Source organism: Homarus americanus, unplaced genomic scaffold (genome assembly GCF_018991925.1).
Source record: "Homarus americanus isolate GMGI-L3 unplaced genomic scaffold, GMGI_Hamer_2.0 scaffold46197, whole genome shotgun sequence".
NCBI classification, from domain to species: domain Eukaryota; kingdom Metazoa; phylum Arthropoda; class Malacostraca; order Decapoda; family Nephropidae; genus Homarus; species Homarus americanus.
This window is the reverse complement of record NW_024723050.1, coordinates 2,452,098-2,470,396: the sequence shown is the minus strand read 5'-3', so window position 1 is coordinate 2,470,396 and position 18,299 is coordinate 2,452,098. Positions and strand designations below refer to the sequence as shown.

At 41.3% G+C, this 18,299-nt stretch overlaps 1 protein-coding gene across 1 annotated transcript in view; it reads left to right on the top strand.

The window, feature by feature from the left end:
* Positions 1–1,444: 1,444 nt before the first annotated feature.
* LOC121863257 (DNA polymerase alpha subunit B-like) overlaps positions 1,445–18,299 on the top strand; it is a 68,139-nt gene continuing 51,284 nt past the window's right edge. Inside the window, exons 1-2 of the mRNA XM_042361803.1 lie at positions 1,445–1,654; positions 14,859–15,063. Coding sequence (XP_042217737.1) covers positions 1,576–1,654; positions 14,859–15,063 — 284 coding nt within the window. The 5' untranslated portion in view covers positions 1,445–1,575. The remainder of the gene's footprint in view (positions 1,655–14,858; positions 15,064–18,299) is intronic.

Sequence of the window (18,299 nt, the reverse complement as noted above, 5' to 3'; positions counted from 1 at the left end):
AAGGCCTGACACCGCTGTGACCACTCTCTTTCTACACAGTGCCACCAGCAAGCAACACCACCTCCTCCGCGCCAGCCTTGCGGCTGCCGCCCCCGTCAGCGACCTTGGCGTCCCTCAAGCCGCGTGCTCTCACTCTGGGCACCCTCACCACCCAGCTCTCTCTACTCAACGCTTATTACCATGCTACCTACCCAGCAACAAGCTGCATTGTACATCCAATACAATATGTATACAGTGAGCACATTGTGAGTTTTCTTTCTCCATCCCATCCTGAGTGTGAACAAATATCTCATACCCCTACAAGCACACCACATGTCCCGCTCCAGCAAGACGAAGAAATATGCAGCTTGTGGAGGCACACACTCCTCGCCAAGTTGCGATACAAGAAGAAACAGTTACAAGGAGGCTATCCTTATAGTTAAGAAGCAATAAAGAAGAGACAAGAAAACAAAGAAATAAACGAAGTTAAGAAAGTCGAACATTTGTAAGGGAGGTCAAATGTGGACAGTCCAGAAAAATAAAAAGAACAAAAGGGATTGAACGAGAACACAAATATAACAAGACTATGGCCGTAATGACTTTAAGTGTTGACGGTCAGTAGAGTAAATCAAGCAAGCAAGCAAAGCTGCTGTCAATATATGGCGGCCATATTGAGAATTTAGTCATAATGACGTCATATCCAGCACAGTAATGCTAATTCTTTGAACTTTTTTTTTGTAATCTATACTTACACGATAGTCTTGGCAATTTTACCCACTGTCATAATCTGGACTTAAGTAAAAGTAAGAGGCTCCTCGACGATCCACCACTTTCCATGATTATTTTTTATATAAACTATGCCAGAAATTCTTGTTTTACCGATATAGTTTAATATTCTAAGTTTGTGAACATTGTGCAAATATTGATCTAATATTTACAAGAATACGCTCTGAATTTCTATTCGCGACGAAACATATAGTTATTTGGGCTATCATGCCAATAATCTGTAACCTATAATGCTATAAAACGTCATTAATTTCGTTGTCAGCAAATAATTTTTTACATGACGAAAGCCAGATATGTCCCCCAGCATGTATACTGTACATGAAAACTTAATATTTTTTTTTACCTTTGGTGTTAGTAGAGAATATCTACCACAGTTGAAGTGCCCTTTATCCTCTCAACGCTGCAGTGGGATCTTCCGTTTTCCAGTAAATTTGGATTTTTACATAATTTACGTATGAAAAAAGGGGGAAAATAAATAAATCGGCTCAATTACGTGACTTACACTTTTTTCCGTAAACATCTCAAATATAAATTAGAACCATCGTTTTTGTTAGTGTCAGTGAGGATAATCTTGTTCCCAAAATGCTGGCGGACACTTGTTGCTCCTTCCTCCATCATTGTCTCCGCTATATTCCTCCGTAAGTTGAGTTTCTGTCGTTATCTACCTCTTCAAAAGACCTCAGAGGAATTAAATTAGCTCTTTTAGAAAAAATGTGGGCGTTTTCAACAAAGTTTAGCTTGTTTTGAGAAACTTTGTAATCAGCTGATCTTAGCGCGGGAAAAGCGAGTGTGAGGAGAAGGAAAATAAAAATGTCAACACTGGAGCAAATTGTTGAGGATTTTGACACTTTCGGCATCCCCCTGAAGGATAATCAGCTACAGGAGCGATGTAAGTGGAGCTCCAGAGGCCCCGTATATGTGTGTGTGTCTTTGTGTTGGTGTGAAGTGTTTGTAGTGGTAGACTTGAATTATGCCTCGTGTGTGGGTGTTTTTGGAGCTATTATATAATGGGTGACAATTTATTTGGTATTGTAAAATTAGGAGGTTAGGTTAAGTGATTTGAGAGGGAAACGTCATTGAAGAAAAGTGTCTTTGAATTTTCTAAACTATTGATTGCATATATATTATTGCTGAGATTCGGTATTAATTTAGTTTCAGTCAACCAGGAAATTGGTTAGGTAACTTACCTTAGGTTAGTTTTGATATCTAAATACAGGGATGACCGATACTAAAATTTTACAAGATTTGGTTGATGGCAACTTACACAAATTTACTCAGTATTTAAGGTTTCTATGTCTAGCTATATGTTGAGGCAAAAGATCTCCACTGGCTTATTGGGTTAGCAAGAGCTTACCGGTAATGTCTGAGAACCACACAACCACTTGGAGTTGTTCGTTTTTGTTAATTTTTTCCACATGTTCTTGTGATAGTGTTTTGGTAATTATTGATGACCGTCCCACCGCCGTAGTGGACACTGTCATAGTTTGTGCAAATGTGTTAAAAAGTGGTTATTTCTAAATTAAACCTAACCTAACTTGAGTTGATAAGAAAAAACTAGCAGCAGAAGCATTGTTGGACTACCTCGCCAACCTAACCAAAGAAACCTACTTAACTTTCTAGCTGTGGTGCTCCACTTTCCGGAACCCCTGGTATATTCAATGAAAAGAGGTGTAATTTTACGTTTTTTGTGGACGTGAGAACAGCCGCCCTGACCAAACGGTTCATAAGCATACACTGAGCAACGGCGTTGACCTGGCCCCCGGCGGCAGTGTTTTGAAATACGTCATTATGATTGGCTGTTTACATTCGGGATAAAGCAACACCACTGAGAGAGAGAAAATAGTGTGCGCCTAGGCACTACATTGTCTACCAAATGAAGCATTTGCACAAGAAATGATTATCATATCAGAACTCTGATGAAAATATGGTAAAGTAAACATAAACACAAATGATGCGTCGGTGGGCAAGTCATCAATATTAACTAATCATTAAAAAAAAAGGTAACATTAATAGAACCTAATAGAACCTGACCTAACCAACCAAAAAACTTGCCTAACCTTACCTAATTTCCTAGCTGGAGGAACTCCTGCCATATTAAACAAAAAATACTTATTTTGATATCTGGTACCAATGAAAGCAACTTTGTTGAAACGTCATGGTGTAATTTATTTTATTTTTTTTTTAATGTCAGTGTATGCTCAGATTGGGCGGGTCGGTTGTAAACAACCAGATGGCATGTTGTGACTCGGCAGATTTTCGGAGAAATATTTACGGTAAATAAATAATATTTTCATGTACAAAGTACGGACATTATTTTAGTGTCATGATAATTTTTTTACCGTGTATTAGCCTGAAATTTCCCTCATCCTTCATGCTCTGCCCATTACAGGTGATTTATGATCATAAAGAAAAACTAAAAAAAAAAAAAAAATAAAAAGTTGTCTGAAAAAAACTTATATTGATAAGAACATATGGAAAAAATGAACACTTAAACAATTCTTGTTGGTAGTGCTATTCTCAGAAATGGCTAATATTGATGATTAACCCACTGATGCATTACATGTTTTGATTTTTATAATTTAAAATATTTTCGTCAGTGAATTCTGATATGATAATCATTTTTGGTATTTTAGTTGTGTACAACCATCCCATTTGGGGATTTTAGCATTTGCAATCTATAGATCTAATAAATCTTTGACTTTCTTACTATGACATGTACCTCGTAAGTGTCAAATAATGGTGATACTGGATGTGTTTTATTCTCTTATTATCACATACGGGAGCACCTGTCACTATCAAAATAAGTACTGTACTTTCTCTTTAATATGGCAGAGGGTTAGCCTCTTGGCTAGGAAGTTAGGTAAGGATAAGTAGGTTTCTTTGTTTGGTTAGGTCAGGTTCTATTGGGTTCATTATTATTCACTCACGACAAAAGTGTATAGAATAAAAGTTAGTCAGAAGGATGAGATATATTGACTGCTTGTGTTAAAAATCCCCGATTCCATGATTGTACGAAACTAAAATTTTGCCTTGTGTTTTAGGAAATTACTGCCTTTAGTAGATAATTAGGTGACTAGGCGTGCACTTCTTTGTCTGTTGTGATGCAGCTGTACACAGCCAATCATCTCCGATCAACATGAGTTGCTAGTGTATGTTTATGAGCCACACTGACCGGGCATCTGCTCTCACATCCACAAAAAAAACATACTTACTCCATATAAGAACATAAGAATGGAGGAAACTGCCCATACTGGGCTGTCCCATTTACACCCAACCCCTATCGCTCATATATCCATCCAACCTATGTTTGAAGCTATCCAGTGTATTTGACTTAATGATGATGTTTGGTAACTTGTTCCATTAATCCACTACTCTATTTCCAAACCAATGTTTACCTATATCGTGCCTAAATCTAAATTTGTCTAATTTAAAGCCATTGTTATGAGTTTGCTCCTGATGGATAGTTTGAGTACCTTTCTTATATCACCTTTGTTTAGCCCTGACTTCCATTTATACACCTCTATCATATTGTCCCTCACTCTACGTCTCTTGAGGGAGTGCAAATTAAGATGCTTTAGCCTGTCTCTGTACTCAAGGTTCCTAATGCCTGGGATTAGTCTTGTCATTCTCCTTTGAATTCTTTCCAAAGATTCGATATCCATTCTGTAATACGGTGACCAGAATTGAACTGCGTAATCCAAGTGAGGTCTCACAAGCGCGAGATATAGTTTTAGGATAACCTCTCTAGTCTTGTAACTAACACTCCTTTGTATGAACCCAAGTACTCTATTAGCCTTGTTTCGAGCAAATACACATTGTTTACTTGGCTTAAGATTCCTACTTATCATTACTTTATTAGCCTTTATTTAGTACTTTATTAGACTTTCTCACATTCGAATTTCTCTATAACATCGTTGTTCATCTGATATCTGATTTCTCAGTTTACATCTTCTAGACCAGTGGTTCTCAACCTTTTTCACTCCATTCCCCCCTTGAGGAATTTTCAACACCTTCGTGGCCTCCTTCATTTTTCTCCCAAACCCCCTGACAAATAATGTTGAAAAATAAAATGCAGATGAAGAGAATACCCTTATTTTATTTCAAGGTTGACAATCATCATTATCTTATATTTTGATAGACTTACATGATTTACATAACTGACGTCACTAGATTATAGTGACTACTAGCCAAGCCTCACAGCAAACTTGAATTTGGTTGAGAAAAAGTTCATATGACCTCTGCATATTTTGTCGCAGCCCAATGGGAAGGCTGACATTGTTTCCTTTCAGTCAGGTGACTGATCCGAGGTTGTGTCACTGACAATGCACATCTCATGTCCGGGTCCACATCCAGTCGGTTCCGGCTTTTACTCTTTATATGTAGAAGGGTGGAGAAACCAGATTCGCATAAATAGGTAGTTGAAAAGGGCAAGAGGACTCGAAGTGCAATCTCGCTAACTTTTGGATATGACTGATACATTGAGCACCAGAATACAGTCAGTGATCTTTCTTCATAGAGATCTTTGGCAGCAGAATCATTCTGCAGGTCAAGAAATTCGTCCTGAACATCATTGGGAATGGTAGCAATATCAATAGTGCCAGAGAAAGGATTCCTCACCAATTTCCCGTCTTCCTCCTCGAATTCTGGAAAATACTTTTTGAGCTCACTTTCCAAGGATTTCAGGTGCTGATTGATTTCAGTTTTGAGTGATGGGTCAAGCAGATGATCTTCATTCTCATCAAGAACAGTTGAAAGATTCTCAAACATTTCCTGTATTGACTTTCCTTTGCCAATTCTGGAGCTTGGCAAGAAATGCACGAAGACAATCCATGAGGTGAAACACATTTCTTTCCTTGCCCTGCAGCTTGAGATTCAGCCTGTTTAGCTGCTCAAATATATCTGCTAAATATGCAAGACGTGGCTCCCACAACACCTCATTGAAGTGACTTAATAGATCATCTTTCCCTTGCACTTCCAGGAACAACTTAAGCTCTCCCCGAAGTTCAAACACTCGATTCACAACATTGCCCTTGGAAAGCCAGCGCACTTTGGAATAAAAGGGGAGGGCTTCATGCTCTGAATCCTTGTCTCTATAAAGGTTCTGGAAAAAGCGAGAGTTCAGATCTCCAGCTTTCACAAAGTTGACACATTTGGCCACTGCCTCCAGGATCTTGCAAAGTTCATCAGGGAGAGTTTTCGACGCCAGTTCAAAACGATGGATCATACAATGGATCCCCTTGGTATTCAGAGCTACTTCCTTGACACGCTTCTGGAACCCCGATTTTGATCCTAGCATCGCCGGAGCCCCATCCGTACAGACTCCACAACAATTTTCCCAGCTGATTCTGTTAGCTGTGGAGAAAGAAGACACACGGACACGTACTGAACAAGTCAGTTCAGCAGCTCGGTCCAGCGCCTGTCGCACAGACAGGACCTGTGAAATTTTAAATAATCCGTAAAAAAATAAAAAAAATTAGTACCTGAGTACCGTATGTAAATTTTAAAATTGTATTGTCGTTATGATTAAACAAAATGACAAAAAAAGAATGAAATTCTCTTCTGCCAAGTCAAAATAAGTAATACAAATTTTTGCCGTGGATCCCTTGGGGGTCATGGCCCCCAGGTTGAGAACAACTGTCCTAGACTGATTACTTTACATTTGTCCACATTGAATTTCATCTGCCATTTTTCAGACCATTCAAAATTTTTTTTTAGATCTTACTGTAGTTTTGCGGTGCCCTCGTCATTTAATTGTACGCCCTATTTTAAAGTCATCAGCAAATTTAGTTATGTTGCTGTCTATGCCGATATCTGTCTTTTATGTATATAATAAATAATAATGGTCCAAGTACCGAGTCTTGGGGTACTCCATTAGTGATGTTATTCCAATCGGATTTAGTGCCGTTAATGCTCACTCGCTGTTTCCTGTCCTGTAACCACGCACTAATCCTTTTTAGAATATCGCCTCCAACGCCATGAGCCTCCACTTTTCTTATTAGTCTTTCGTGTGGGACTCTGTTGAAGGCTTTACGCCCGCTTGTGAAACCTTGTTGGGAATCATTGATCAACTTGTGCTTCTCCAGGTGATTTCAAATAGAGTTTGAAATTATTGCTTCCATTACTTTGCCTACAGTTGATGTTAAGCTGATTGGACGGTAGTTAGAGAATAGTGATCTATCTCCCTTCTTGAAAATCGGTATTACATTCGCTATCCTCCAGGATTCTGGTACTACACCCAGTTTTAAGGACAGGTTAAACAAATTTGCTAAGGGTATACTAAGCTCTTCCTTACATTCCTTTAATAGGCTGGCAAACATCTCATTGGGACCTGGTGACTTATTCGGCTTTAGCTTGTCTATTTGCTTACTAACGTCATTACTATCTCGCTTTATCTATTTTCTTCGCTATCTGTATATAATCGGTGCCCCGGGTATCATGTTTAAATTTTCGGTGGTGAAAACTGTTGAAAAATATTTATTCATATTATTGCTCATTCCTCCGTCGTTATCAGTTAGCTCGCCCGTATCTGACTGTATTGGTCCAATCTTTTCTCGTGTTTTAGTTTGATACATTTGAAAGAATCCCTTGGGGTTTGACTTTGCTTCCCTTGCTGCCTTCAGTTCATTATTCCTTTTTGCTTTTCTTATTTCGGTTTTAACCCTACTGGCCAATACCTTATAATAATCTCGGAGGTAAACTTCACCACGATTTATTCTTCTACCTATAGCCTTCCTTTGTCCAATAATATTCTTAAAATAATAATTTATCCATTTAGGGTCATTGTTGTTTTATCTGAGTTTTCTGTATGGTATGTTCTGCCTTTGTGCATTAAGTAACTCATTATTTAAATTGTTGTGGAACTCATGATCAGGTCATTTACAACCTTCATATTTTGTGAGGATATCGTTGTCAGGTCTCCAGGTAAAGTGAGGTCACCCTCTGTGGGTGCATTGTGTGAGGTCATGTAATCCATACCCCTTCTCTCAGCTGCCTTTTCACATAAGTTCTTTCTGTTTAATATGTTGGGTCCGGAGGGTGGAGCCTCAGGGCTAGGAGGTCAGGTTAGGTAGGTTTCTTTGGTTAAGTTGGTGAGGTCTTCTATAACAATGCTTCTGCCACTTATTTTTCTTATCAACTAAGGTTTGGTTTGGTTTTATTTAGAAATAACCACTTATTAAAATATTTGTCCAAACTATGACTGCATCCACTATAAAACACAGAAGTTCTACAATATATTTTGCTTATGATTGCCACTGCAGGTATTTGGATCCACAATAATGTCAACAGCTTTGGCTTCTTTCTCAGATACTCATTGAATTCCATGAAGGTTTTCCAACAAGTAACATTCACAGACAAGCCATATTCCCACTAGTTCAAATTCACGTGAGAGAGACTTGCACTAATTGGCCAAGTAATAATTAAGCGTGTGTGCATGAGAATCGCCTAACAATGACACTTCTGCTGATTGGTGTCAGAAGTAAAAAAAAAAAAAAAGATATATCTACCCTGTACTGTGCCCATGAACTTGTACAGTAATTTCTTAAAGAAAATAACGCAAAAAATAAAAATTTCTGATGAAAACAATACAGTAGGGTTGGGATATATCTTTTACTTACTTTACTTTTATCCTCTTCACCACAGATCGGCTCGTTAGCTGCTTGGGTGATTGGTATGTCTGTTACGCACTGTTGATAAGTACTGGAAATGCACTGGCTTTGGAATGTATCTGAACCTGCTCCAGTGCTTATCCAGTCTGGTCTTGAAAGGGCTCACACTCTGTGCTGTCACCACGCTGAATGGCAGATTGTTCCAAGAGCTCACAACTTTCACTCCTAAAAAGTTACACCTCACAGTTTTTCGGACTTGCGGCTTCTTTAACCTTGAGCTGTGTCCCCTTGTGGGGCGAGTGTCTGCCAGCTCCAGGTAAGGACACTCGACTGAGTAGTGCCCCTTGAGAAGATTGTACACCTCAATCAGATATCTCCTCTTGCCGGTCTATAGTATCAGATAGGCAAGTTCAGGCGCTCCAATCTCTCTGGGTAGCTCAGGTGCCGCAGTGCAGGCACCACTCTGGTGGCCCTCCTTTGGACATTTTCCATCTGCTGACAGTCTCTGGCATATCTCGGGGACCAGACGGGGTGACAGCACTCCAGGAGGGGAAGCACTTCACTCTTGAATCTTGTTACAAGGGACGGACCATCTAGATATCTAAACGACCTTCTTATGAGACCTAATAACTTTATTACCTGATTTACCTTGTTCTTGCAATGGCCCGAGAACTTCAGCTCATTGTCAACGTACACACCTAGGTCTTTTTCACATTCCGTCTCATTTAATGCAGTCTCATCGTCCCATTGGGACATATTATATGCCTCCTTACTGTTGGTACGTCCCAGGTGCATCCTCTTACACTTCGTGACATTGAATCTCAGCAGCCATTTCTTTGACCATTTTTGAAGCTCACAGAGATCCTTCTGCAGCTCTTCACAGTCTGCTTGGTTCTTAATTTCCCAAAATAACGTGGCGTCATCCGTAAACATTTGTATGGAGGAATGTACAGCTTCAGGCATGTCATTTATGAAGCAAACAAACAGAAGCGGGCCCAATACACTGCCCTGTGGTACCCCGCTTGTGACAGGTACAGATGATGATTTCGTGCCATTAACCACCACACACTGCTTTCGGTCATGGAGAAAGTCTTCTACCCACTCTAGGACATTTCCCAGAATCCCGTACCCTTCCAGTTTAATTTTCAGCCTTTCAAGGGGTACTATCCCAACTTGCTCTAGTTTGGCAATCAGCGTGGCTCCAGCTTCATCTTTGTCTTGCAATCGCCTCATCCACCTTACCCTGCAGTCAGGGCAATACCAGTGATATCGTTCTTGCTTTACCGCATTCTGCAACGTCCTTAACTTCGGGCCGCCTACATCGTCTATATCCTTTGTCTTCCTGCAGTAATTGCATGTCAACAGACTTCCTGCTGCTGCTTCAGTCAATAATTTCCTGCCTGTCATGGTCGATTGCTGATGGAGAGGGGGGGGGTGCATACTTTATACGAATCTTCTAATTGTCGGCTTTCTACTCCTAATAATATTTATATTTATTGTTACTGTGATAGTTGCTACTAATCTTTGCCTAGGTAGTAGGGCTCTGTCTCATTAGTAATATTGATCTTTATTGTTGCTATGATAATTGCTTCTACTGTATGAGATTACACAACCATCATAAGGGATATTAACACAAATCATTTGCCTGTCTTAATTAAAAGCTGTTATCACTAACACAAAAAAATTAATCACTCTTATTCTCTCATGGTACATTAAGGGGTTTTATCATATATTCACAAGGTATTACTTCTCTAGAGCAAGAAACCATGATTTCTGTTTGGAAACAGATGATCGTTTGCGCTGATTAGGAATGCGGAGTCTGTCATTTTCAACTACTTGAAGGACTTCTTGAAAGTGCTACTCATCCCTGGCAACATTAAGGAAGTCATGGCAAAGTTTTACACCACACTCTGCAGCCTCATTGACGACCTGAAGCTTGTCCACAACCTGTTTCATGTTCAGGTAGTCGTCATGGTCCATCTATTCACTGGCTGGAGTGGAGAAACTGATAGGGCATGCCTAAAATGGTGAAGAACCGGCTTGAGTCAAGCCCAATTAGGTCCACCAGGGCAGTGCCACTTTCTGGGACAGGGAGAAGATATGGCTTTCCATGGCCCCCATGATTGAGCCCCACTCTCTTAGTAACTTCAGTGCCTTCATGGTAAAGAAGGGCCTTCCTCATCTCCTCTTTTGTCCTTTCTTGTACTTGGGACGAGAACAAAGCCAGTGGGGTCAACTCCTCAGTTAGGTACCAAGTGTGTCTACTGAGTGCCACACGTGCTTTGTCAACTATTGTGGCGTCATATGGGGCAAATTCAGCCAAGGTTTCGACCAAATTCAAGTCATTCAGTGGCGCACTTGCTGGAACGGGGCAAACAATCCACCATGGGACATAAACAGCGACTGTGAGCACAGCAAACCTTACTAACTTGCTGATTTGACTTTTAGTCACAACCTCGGTTTTGGGAAACTTTTCTTTGATCTGGCCTGACAAAAGAACAATCTTGAGGGTATAGAGCAGTTTAGCCATCCACCTTGCTTTGTGAAGTGCGCCGGGGTAGACCATCGTGAAGTTCACTGGCTCGGATCTTTTAGTTACAAGCAGCAGACAAAGCTCTACCAGCTCCTTGTAGTCGCCACGTGTAAATGGTTGGGCTAGAGATTCACGGAAGAAGTCAGCAATCTCCTGCTGGCGCTCCTCAAACACTCCAGGCATTGCGGGGTAGTAGTATTTCTTTTTTTTACTGTACGCCAGTTGAGAGAAATGAGTCTTGATCGTAGAAATGCAATTATTGGGATTATTGTATTCCGTACTAATCTATAATATTTTTTTGGGTATTAAGATTGATATGATCGATCATTTGCTTGGTGTTAGTATATCTTATAAGTCTAATAAAAGAAATTCCACTAAATTTGTTCATTAGATAATAATATTCCTTGTTATTTTGTAAAGCCGACGGTGCTAGCTCAAACATGCACCGATCATTAAGAAAATTTACAGGGGTGTTTCCTAGATAAATACACAACACTAAAACTTTGAACAGCATTGTAGGACCATTTTTTGATATATATATACAGCTAGACCCCCACTTACGACGGGGTTAGGGACCAAAATCCAGGTCGTAAGTCCGAATGGTCGTAAGTCCGACATAGATAAAAAATAATAATTATTTTTTTTTTAAATAAAAAATCTACAATGAAATACAATACAGTAAAAGTGATAAATAATGAGGAATGGATACAGTACAGTGAAAGTAATAAATAATGAGGGATGGATACAGTGTGACTGAGCACTTGCCTTTAATGTAGTCAGCTGAATGCACATGGGGCCCCCATAATTTTCTTATTATACATGGAGACTACATTAACTGGAAACGTTTCGGTATAGAAAATGCGTGTGTCATTTTGAAAAAAAAATGGTCACAACTGCGGCTGTCGTAAGTCGGGGTCTAGCTGTGTATATATATATATATATATATATATATATATATATATATATATATATATATATATATATATATATATATATATATATATATATATATATATATATATATATATATCAACTACCACACCAGCCAGGACTCGAACCCTTGACCTAATACATGGGACCAGGGAACGCTACCGACAATACCACAAGAGCACTAAAAGCAGTTCTAGACTACAGTAGGCTCTCACCAATAACGTTTAATAGGTGCCTGAAAAACACCGTTATTAACGAAAACGTTATTTGTGTGACAATAAAATACATGTAAAAAGGGTTTATTGGTTCCGCTGCCACAAGAATTTCACCCATTTTTCCCCTTGAAGCCCTCCTAACACTTGTTGTTAGCTGAAATAAAAAGAATTGCTATTCAATCATCAAAATAAAGAGTTTAGGTAATATAACACTTAGTTTTTGAGGTGCTTAGTGTGATGATTGTTCCGTATCTAAGGGCAGCTAGCACTTGCACTGTCTTTCATTCTACAAGCTAACCATTTCACAAGAAAATGCTCTGTTATCACTAACAACCTGTTTCTATCGCCTTTATCATTCATAGCTCGCCTCGCATTTCCATCACTACCGAAATATTTTTAGCCAGCGCAATACTCTTCTTGGTCTCCTCTAAGTTCTTCTTAATATTTCGCACTTTAGACTCAGGACAGTTCAATTTCCTCACTTTAAAAGTTCCCAGTCATTCAGGTGGCAAATCACTCCCTCCACCACCTCCCCTAGCCCCCACAGGCAAAAATGCAGAAGCCATTATTGATCACCGACCCTAACAACCACTGGTTATAGTGGCGAAAATCTCACACGTGGGCGCAGCGCTGTATTCCACTGAGCGTGTGTGAGAGTGAGGCGGAGTGGACAACTACGTCATCAACATGGCGGCAAACAAACGCTATCATTGATGCGCTCGGACGCTTCCCGCGAAATTTCCGTTATTCAAGAGAATCCAGACGTTATCGAAAATGGGTATCTATTGTAACTTACCGTTATTGTGGAAGTTGTTATTGGCGAGAGCCTACTGTGTGTGTGTGTGTGTATATATATATATATATATATATATATATATATATATATATATATATATATATATATATATATATATATATATATATATATATATATATATATATATATATATATATATATATATATATATATATATATATATATATATATATATATATATATACATATATATATATCTTTGATAAATCACACGGATGATGATGATTGGATTTAGAATGGGGGTGGAGGAGAAGGAAGAAGAGAAGGCATTGGGGTGGAAGAGAAGTCACCCCTTGGTGCCATTTCACCCATAAAATTTTAGCTCTCTTGGTGTAATTCAAGATTATTTTCTTTAAATCAACACTGCACTGCATTATATATTGTCAATATGTAAAATATATTTCAAAATGACCAATAATTTGCTTGGAAACACAGAAAAAAAGTGTTTAGTTGAAGAGAGTCTCAAGCAAGATGTTACCTCCAGTGAAAACAGAGAGAGACTAACGCCTGTTTGCTGTGTTAAGAGGCTGGATGCCGCGCATTAAACTAGTCACTTTACCTTCAATTATGTTCAATAATCGTTAAAATGACTAAAAAATTGAATATTAAACTTTTAAAATTATTGAATAGTATAAACTTCTTGATATTTACTAAAATAGTAAGGAATTTAAGCCCTAGAACCGATTAATGTATTGGCGGACTGATACTAAAGCTGGTTGCCCGGCAGTGCAAGCGAAAACATGTTGAGGTCGGTTCGTAAGAAATTCGTTAACCGAATTTTTGTTCGTTAACCGAATTGAAGATCCTTATGGAAGGCAGTTCGTTAACCGAAATTTCGTTAACCGAGGCGTTTGTTAACGAATATGTATATATATATATATATATATATATATATATATATATATATATATATATATATATATATATATATATATATATATATATATATATATATATATATATATATATATATATATATATATATATATATATATATATATATATATTATATAATTGACTCAAATTTAATTAAATGTACAATACTGGTATTTAGTGAAGGAACAGGTAACTTACTTAGGATTTGATGAGTGCTATCCACAGCCATAGAACCTAACCCCCTATTTCTCATAAGCTCTTAGTCTTGCCCATCGTGTTTTTTTTTGGGGGGGGGGACGTAACAGCTTTAGTTGGTGAAGGCCTACTGTAGGTCATACCTCTCTTATACGCAGTAACCCGGGGTTTTGTTTTCGTGGTGCCAGAGGCCCCCATAGTGTATGACAGTGAATCATGTGTTGATAAACAAGATCATAATAGATTTCTCTCATTCCTGCAAGAGTGAGTGACTGACGAGTGTGATATAGGAAACTGCACTATTTATTGATTTTACTGTGAATGGCTTGTACAATACGGTCTGTGGTTTCTCCGGTTTAGTTTGTCGTTAACAACAATCTCTTGGTGTTTAATATTCTGTTCATGTTTGAGGACTACTACCAAGGTATTAGGGGGCCAGCTGGTGTGACATATTGTGGCTCATGTTAATAAACTGGTGATGTTTTCCTGCTTAATAAACTGTTTCCCTTATTGGTTCCTTGTGTTAATGAAAATTTTGTGGTGTGGTGTGGGGACCACCTGTACACTTAACTTACTTCATTATTCTCTTACCACTCAATGTTATTACTCTATTGCCACAAAACTTTCAATGTGTCATCATTCTCCTACAATCCCCATTTAACTTAGTTCTGAAACGCTTGTGTAGACAAGTACAGTACTGTGCTGTAGACTCAATCACTCGCACCACCATGCACATTGTCGCCGAACCAGTTGTCTGATTGTCCAATTTCTCCTCATTCATTAAAATGGAGGATGTAATATTTCTCTGCTGTTTTTTGGTTGACAATCTTGACTATATTTCTAATCATTGTCAGTTTCTCTGGTGACATTTAAATGTTGATTCTCAGATGATGTTATTTAATGATTATTTTGCTTGTCAGGCCTGGAGCTGTGCTCACAGTATGGAGTTGATGGAGAGGGCATTGCTGCTTGCTGGATATCCTTTGCCAACAATAATGCCTATGACTCCCTCACACTGGAGTACCTGGAACACTTCGAACGTGACCAGCTTGCCAAGGAGAAGAAACTCAACACAAAGAGTGTCAAGAAAGACCTTATGTATGAGGCTTCAACAGTTGACATATTGTATCCTTTTTTTATATACCATACCTACTATATGCATTTGGGGAAAATTTTGCAACACAGTTCATGGAAATGTGAAAATTTTAATGTATTATTTTTAAAATTCATTTTACTCTTGTTGATAATTAGCGTAAGAAGCGAGTGTGGGGCATATTTTTCCCTCTGTAGTGTTTGAAAATGCAAGCCTCTTTGTACCATATGTTCAGTATGGGTCAGTGTATATTATATGTAGAATGAACATTTGGATTACATACCATAACAAGGAATGAAGTTATGAGAGGAGTACTGTATTGTACTGTACATACAGTGTCCGCAAAAAGTCTTGCAACCTACCCCCGTGCGGTTACATTTTTTGTGACAAACACGTGCTTTATGGTATATAAACAGTGATAGGCCTGTACTTGCGCCCCTTTGTTGTCAATCACCATTTGGAACCATTTTGGCATAGAATCAGACAGCTTCTTGAAGTAATCGATGTCCAAATCATTTAACCACATCTTTCTGAGGGATTCCTTCAGTCTTGGCACGGACTATGTATCCATGGAATTCAGCTTTTGTTTCATATATGACCAGATATTTTCATTTGGATTTAAGTCTGGTGAGTTGCCAGGCCACTCAAGCATTTGTATATCATGATCACCGAGCCATTTCATTGATTTCTTGGATGTGTGGCACGGTGCACCATCCTGCATAAACAAAGTCACATCCATGAATGTCAAAATGTGAGCAGGTTCTCATTTAACACCTAAATATACCGGTCACTATTCATTGTAACATTGCGAGGGAGGAAATACAAGCCTCCTCTACCCACAGCACCACTGAAGCATCCCCACACCATCACATGGTCTGGAGGTTTCACGGTTTTCTTGGTGTAGCGGTGGTCGAATCTGCTGGCTGTCACTGGTAGTCGTACCCTGTTCCTGAAGGTTCAAAGTGTTCCCTGAAGAAGGCAGTGATGGGTAGGGAAACACCGGGTAACACTGAAGTCCATTTATTAACGGATAGGAGAAATACAAGTGGTGACTAGCGTGTGCCTTGCACGAGGCACGGAGTCAGACTGAGACTGCATTGCCATATGGCAGCCTTGGGGCAATGTTGCCACATAACACGTGTAGTGTTGCCACATAATTACATATATAAATGCTACTCGGCACAGTAGCTTATATACATGGTTGCTACTCGGCACAGTAGCTTAGATACATAACCTACATCTCCCTCCCCCCCTCACGCTCATAGTCTTTGTCTTGAGCGGACTTCTTAGTCCTAAGTCGCTCCGAGCGTCGAGGTGCGCTGTGGGACGGATCCTCGTGAGGTGTAGGGGACTTGTCCTCGGTCAGGGGGCCAGCAGCAGGGGGTGGGACTGGCCGGAGGAAGCGGCGGTTCCTCCACCAGACGCGGCCGCTCGGCATCCTGACCTTGTAGTCCCGCGACCAGCCGATGCCCATCACTATGCCCACCTTGTCCCAACGTGTCGTCGTCGGGTCCTGGACGCGGACAAGGGCACCAATCTCCAGCGGCTGAAGAGGGCGGGCACGGTCGTCATACCGAGCCCTGGCGTGTGCAGGAACGCAAGAGCAGAGAGGGTGACCATACAGGATCTGGGCAGGGGAGCGTCCTGTGTGGGTGGGAGTATTACGTAACTCCAGGAGTCCTTTGTCAAATGCCTCACAGTCTATGTTGCCTGAAGGGGCCACCTTGAGGATGAGGTGCTTGACTGTCTTGACTGCAGCCTCAGCGTGGCCGTTTGACTGTGGGTAGTGGGGTGTTGACACGATGTGGCGGACTCCCCAACGCTTCAAGAATCCTGTGAAGTCCCGGCTGGTGAACTGTGGCCCACCATCCGTCCGTCCGCAGACGTAAGGGGACACCCAGGTCACGAAAGAGGTGCCGGAAGTGGCGAATGGTGGCCGCGGACATCGTGTCTGAGCCACAGATTACCACCACAGGCCAGCCAGAGAGTCGGTCGGCGACAACGAGGAAATGTTTCCCAGCTGTGCTGAAGAAATCAGCCGACACGGACTCGAAGGGCCTGGTGGGTTTGTCGTCGCACAAGAGGGGCTCTTGCTGTTGACTGGGCTGCATGATCTGGCAGGGCTCACAGGCACGGACCGTATTGACGATATCCGCGTCAATGCCGGACCAGTACACAGCCTGCCTTGCGCCGCGCTTGGTGGCCTCTGCTCCACGATGGCTGTCATGTAAGCGGGCCAGAACGCGACGACGGAGAGCTGCAGGGACGACCACACGGGCACCGTACAGGACGATGTCCCCATCTGCGTAGAGGTCCTCACGTATCTTCCAATACGGGCGTAGGGCGTTGTGGAGGTCAAAACGGTCGCGAGGGAACGCAGTCCTCACACTCTCCAAGAGCTGAGTGTAGAGGGGTCATCGCGTGCCGCGGTCCGTAGTTCCTCAAGAGCCAGATCGCTGTTGGGTGGCGACACTGAGGCCTGGGTGCTGGCGAGGGACTGTACGGCCTGTAAAGTGACGATGTTGCTGACGGAGAAACCGGCCTCGGTGCTGAGCATCTCGTCTTCAGGTGTCGGGCGGCTGACTGGGGAGCGGGAGAGGGCATCCGGGATGCACAACTCCTTACCTGCGCGCCAAGCCGCGGTGAAGACGAAGGCCAAAATCTTCTCCTTCAGGCGCTGGAGGCGGGGATTCTTGATGGCGTCCAGCGAATAGTGGTTAAGAATGGGGACCAAGGGCCTGTGGTCTGTGATGAGGTCGAAGTGCTGTAGGCCAATCAAGTAAAACTTGCACTTCGATAAGGCCCATACTACTGCCAGCAGCTCCAGCTCGATGGTAGTGTAGCAAGACTCAGCTTCGGTGAGGAAGCGAGAGCCACACTGTACGAGCCGGTACTTTCCTCCACCGTGATCCTGGAGAAGGGCGTAACCAACCCCGTACAGGCGCGAGGCGTCTGTCTGGAGGACGGTGGGGAGCGCTGGGTCAAAAGCAGCGAGGGTAGGTGGACTTGACAGGGCCTTCACCTTATGAAAGGCGAGGTCGTGGTCAGGGGTCCACGTGAAAGTCCTCTTGGGGCTCATCAGGGGGCGGAGAGGCCCGGCAGCGGCGGAGATGTCAGGAGAAAATTCTGCCAGCTGGTTCACCAGGCCCATGAAAGACCTGAGATCCGTAAGGTTGGCAGGTTTGGCAAAGTCCGCTATGGCACGAACTTTCTCCGGGTCCGCAGCAATGCCATCCCTTGAGAGTCGGTAGCCGCAGAAAGACACTGC